Source organism: Poecilia reticulata, linkage group LG12 (assembly GCF_000633615.1).
Source record: "Poecilia reticulata strain Guanapo linkage group LG12, Guppy_female_1.0+MT, whole genome shotgun sequence".
Lineage (NCBI taxonomy): Eukaryota > Metazoa > Chordata > Actinopteri > Cyprinodontiformes > Poeciliidae > Poecilia > Poecilia reticulata.
In genome coordinates this window covers 3014339-3019728 of record NC_024342.1, presented here as the reverse complement: position 1 = coordinate 3019728, position 5390 = coordinate 3014339, and the positions used below count along the sequence as shown (strand labels likewise).

Sequence of the window (5390 nt, the reverse complement as noted above, 5' to 3'; positions counted from 1 at the left end):
TCCATCCATCCATCCATCCATCCATCCATCCATCCATCCATCCATCCATCCATCCATCCATCCATCCATCCATCCATCCATCCATCCATCCATTTTCTTACACCCTTGTCCCTTAGTGGGGTTGGGAGGGTTGCTGCTACACATCTTATTTTGTATCAACCACATTACAAACCCAGCTGTGACTGTAAATGTTCTGACCTCGTTGAAGGGTTTTCATTCATTACCTGCCATAACCATGGAAACGCTATAGGGTTACAATTAGTTACACATTAAAAAGATCATCTTCCCGCAAACAGGTAATAGTGTATTGTTTATGATCCAAGATTTATCTTTTTGTTAACAGGACAAGTCTAAAGTAACAAGTCTTATCAGCTCATGTCTTACAAAAGACTATGATAACAGTTAAGTCAGCAACAATCAAGTCCGATATTTAAGACTCGAGGACTTCATCAGGTCCACACAGAGGAGGTGACTTCCTGAGACCAAAACTGAGGATGGACATGATCATGTTTTTTCCAGTGCTGCTGCTAGTCTGCACTGTCTCTGCAGCACAGCTTCAAGAGTCTGAGAAAGACATTATTTCAAATTTAAAGCAAACTGAGACACAGGTAGGAGAACCAGACCATGTCTCTGCTGCCCAGCAGACCCACACACAGGACATCGATGCTGTTCTGAGAGAGATGGGCGCCTGGTTGGCTGCCTTGAAGGTGGAGGTGAAGCACCTACAGAGAGATAATGAAGGTACGTTTACAAAGAGAGTTATAGCATTTGGAAATCCAGTTTTTCATTAATAAAATGCTCATTTTAAAATGATGATTGTTTTATTTATTTGTCATTACAAACAGCAAAGACAAAAGAGCTGTATTCACTCAACCAACGGTACCAAGGCATGTACTTGTCAACTATAACATTGTTTTTATCTTTTTTGTTTTCTTTAGAGCAGGAAAGACAGATGAAAGAACTGCAGCAACAGAACCAAGGAATCTCTTTTTTTTCCGTAAAGGAAGAAGCCATAGAAAAGGAATAGAAAGAATATATATATTCAAAGGAAAAGGAGATAAAAGTAGAGGACAGAAATAAGGGTAGAGGGAAACATGAGTCAACACATTAGAAGTTTGCCTCTAGACCTGCAGAAACAAAAGCAACAAAAGACGTGTGCATATAACAATACCAAGTAAAACATCACGGATAAGTACATGGTGCTAGTTAATACAAGATGTATTTACAGCAGTGTTTCTCAGTTTCTCTAATTAGTAATAGCCTAAGAAAAATACGTTCATAGACCCTTTCTGGGTTTGCATCCCCCGAGCTCATACATTCATACAATAAATGTAAGACATGGCAATACTGAGTAAGGAAACAAATCAATAATTTAGAGCAAATACTCTACAGATAATGTCTTATTTAATGCCAAGTCTTTGTTTTTTTTTCCTTTCATTTCAGTGCAGGCAACAGAACTGGCTGCTGTCAAAGTCAAGGCAAGCTTCACTGAAAACAGAGTGGAAGGTTTAATGTTTGAAGAAAACTTGTCATGACATCACTCACTTTCTTGTCACTCCCTCTGATGTCTCCCTGTCATTTGCTATAACTTATCATGTTCATATAATAAATTTTAGACACGGGAAGACATCAGTAAGGAAACAAACCAATTACAGTATTACTCTCATTTCATGCCAGATCTTTGGTTTTCCTTTCATTTCAGCTCAGGCAGCAGAACTAGCTACTGTTCAGGCCAAAGTGGACAATGCTGAAAACCAAGTGGAGGCTCTGAAGAGAGAGGGAGAAGGTTTGTGAACTCTGAAGAAAACCTGTCGTGGCAACACACTACACTGTTTTTATCTTCTCAAGGACTTTGTATCGATTTCCATTATTTTTTCATTCATTTCTACCGCATGCCTTACCATTTCCAGTGGCTTTACCTACCTAGTCCCAAACCTAACCCAAACGTAATTCACACCTTATTGCAAAACCTAACACTTAACCCAACAAACATCACTTCTTCTTATGGGGCCCACTCTTGAGCCCCATAAGGAGTAGTAGGTCTTCACACAATGTAGTGTTTGTGAAAAAAAATGTACTTTACAACATACACACACACACGCACACACACACCAATAAACAAGGCCTACGTACACATGGTCAAACTTAACCACACATACATTTGAAATATAAAGATAATTCTCAGAACAGTGTTTTGATGATTTAATGAAAAAAGGTGAAATACAAAAACTTACAGAAAACCACAAGAGCCAGGGTAAAAGACAAAATAATAAATCCAAAGAACATCCAGGCAAGGAGACCCAAGGAGAACAGGGGGTAGAACGGGGAAGTGAAGGGAGTAGACGAAAGGATCCAGCGAGGAGTGACTGAAAATGAGAGGCTGAAACATTTGAGAGGTTGGATGCTGAACAAAAGACCTGGGCTGATTAGCTAACTGGCTGCAGGTGTGAGTGGAGGGAAAGAGAAGCTGGCACAGGGGGTGAGGGAGAGTACACACAGGTGATCAGAAAATAAATCTAACACTAAAGAATAACTAGACCGAAGAACAATAAAACTAGACTAGCAAAGAAAAAATATAAGCAATAAATATAACTAGGAATACTGAGAAGAATTGAACTAAAGGGAAATAGGAATAAGACAAATCTATGAAACTAATATCAAATCAAACTACAAAACAACATAACTACCTGGGATCCTGACACCACTATCCTTAAATAGCTACTAAAAACTTACTATTATAGTTCTTAGCTTCTGAAGTAAAATTAGCTCTTTTTGCATTAATTATTAGGATGACTCAAAATGGCAACCACACACCACACAGGATGAAACAATGTTTGAAATGTTTCTTTATTGTTTTTTTGCACTTTTTTTTTCTTTTACACTTAATATGTTGAAACTGCACTAGGCACTAGAATGGTACTGTCTGCCTTTCTATCCCTTCTGGCTAAAAGTATTTGAAGACATATCACGATGCCTAAGAAGATTAATTTTATTTTTAAAAATTATAATATTCTTTGTACATGTTAATTGGATTTATCACATTAGTAGGCCTGATAAAACAATATTTATTGTGACAGTTAAGGTGTTTATTGCTTATTTTCCTTGCTGTAATTTAATGACGTTCCATTTCTGTCTCTCAGCAAAACGTCTGGCTTTCTCTGCCTCTTTCTTGGCGTTGACTCCAGGAAACTTTGGACCATTCAACACACACACAACTCTGGTCTTCAGACATGTTGTCACTAATGTTGGAAATGCCTACAACCCACATACAGGTGCTGCAATTTACGGCTTGTACATTTACCACATTTACATGTGCTCACAAACGGAACATAAATGTGGTTAATTTGTTCTGATAGGAAAGGTAAGAAAAGGTTTACGTATCTGGCCTTAATGCTTCACAGGGCTGTTCACTGCACCGGTGAGAGGAGCGTATCACTTTGAGTTCTACATATATGGACATGGTTCTTCAAATCCTACATCTGCTGTGTTGGTCAAGAACAGAGAGCAGATCTTCACGGCATGGACAACTCAGCCTGAAGGTGGACAGAAGACGTCTAACGGTGTCACGCTGCTGTTAAATGTCGGAGACGTTGTATTTTTGCGCATGTGGGCTAATTCAAGAATTCATGACAATCCAGATCATCACAATACCTTTAGTGGTCATCTGCTTTTCACCATGTAGGCATCTGGCAGGATTTTTATTATGATGTGAGACTTGAACAAGGTGGAACTCACCATATATGAAGATATATGTTAATCCTAATTTTCTGTATATTGAGAAGCTGGAAAAGTACATTAACAGGAGTATATTTATGTGATGAGTTCATGTGTAGTAATGAATTATTATATTTACGTTTTGTAGTGTGGATTTATTTTGTGTGTGTGGTTTGTGTTCTTCCTGCCCAAATGACTACAAATAAATAAAAAAAACAATCCAGTGATCTGCACAATGCCAGAGACAACTGTCACAACATTTGAAGTTTACCAATTCTGTCAATTCACAACAAGCCTCAGTGTATTTTCTTGCGATTTTAAATAACGAACCAACATAATTTATAATTATGAATCGGAAGAAAAAATATAGTATGGTTTTCAAAATTTTCTGACAAATGAAGGGCACTGTGGTAGCTACCATTTTTCTGAAACGCCCATCAGTTTTCTTGACCGGTGGGTCTTTGTGGAGGTGCACAAAACACTGTCCTCAAAATAAAAGTCAACAGATTTCAAATCAAGGGCATATCAGCAGTAATATTTTTTTTTTGATAAGTATTTTAAAGAGTAATAATCCTATTTGGAGGCTCAATTCACAACAAATGTTTTCTCCTTGTTCTAAAACTATAAAGTTAAGTTCTGAATTAGTAAAACGTTTTCTGTCTAAGGAATTCTAGCTGATTGCATCCAGTACCAGGATTCAGGCATATAGTGACAGCAGAAAGGAAAACTTCCCTTTTAGAGGAAGAAACTTAGACCAGATTTTGACTTAGCATAAATTATCAACTACTGTGACTGATCAAGGATTCAAGCAGACCAAGCATGTAGTATGTACAAATACATATATACACATATATATGTGTATATATGTATACACATATATACACCCTCCCTAAATAAAACATTCTTCTTCATGAACATTTCAGTTCAGCACATCTTGATGTGTCTTTCTCCTTGAAGTGTCCTATGCACTTTCGTGGCTCGTCCATTTTCACTCATTTCCCCCCCATTTCTGGTCACTGCAAATGGCAAAATTTGATAACTTTGGCTGAACACTCTAATCTTGTGTGACTGTTATCAGAGATGACCACATCTTCATTTTGTGGATCACTGTGGTACCTTTAGGTGTTCAGCAGGTTATCGACCTTCTAATCCCATTAACAGTCCACAAATAGTTGTTATTGTGCCAAGAAGACAAATCCATCTCTACCTTAGCCCAAGGTGTGTAGGCTACGTCACATGGATGCAATGTCTCTTTTAATTGCTCGAGTTCTACTGACCTGCATTTGTCGCATTTGGCAATAAAAGTCTTTATCTGCTCCCTCACCCTTGCCAGTATTCACAATCATGTGATCTTCTGAGGCAACCTTCCACTCCTGAATGTGATGACTGTACATGGCAGATTGGGTCAGTCAGAAATCACTGCTCTTCCCTCTTAAACGCTATGCAATCCACAAATCTAATAGGGTAATAGTCCAATGGTGCAGCTGTCTGCGTTTTGGGACCCATCCTGCATTTCTTCTTCCATTTCTACTGAATATCAATATTGTGCAACATGTAGTTCAGTTTTATTTTAACTGTTATGTTATTATGTTGTAAATTATGGCTCAATTGGAAGCATTGACAACTTATAACTCTGAGATAAATGTTGTCTGCTGACTTAGAATAGCAGTGGAAAT

The 5390-nt window shown here is 37.9% G+C and overlaps 1 protein-coding gene across 1 annotated transcript in view; it reads left to right on the top strand.

Annotated features, from left to right (window-relative positions):
• Nucleotides 1–4064, top strand: part of LOC103473498 (complement C1q tumor necrosis factor-related protein 3-like) — a 5732-nt gene extending 1668 nt beyond the window's left edge. The window contains exons 2-6 of the mRNA XM_017308010.1: nucleotides 520–741; nucleotides 1444–1506; nucleotides 1703–1786; nucleotides 3141–3272; nucleotides 3402–4064. Coding sequence (XP_017163499.1) covers nucleotides 681–741; nucleotides 1444–1506; nucleotides 1703–1786; nucleotides 3141–3272; nucleotides 3402–3682 — 621 coding nt within the window. The 5' untranslated portion in view covers nucleotides 520–680 and the 3' untranslated portion in view covers nucleotides 3683–4064. The remainder of the gene's footprint in view (nucleotides 1–519; nucleotides 742–1443; nucleotides 1507–1702; nucleotides 1787–3140; nucleotides 3273–3401) is intronic.
• The last annotated feature ends 1326 nt before the right edge of the window (nucleotides 4065–5390 follow it).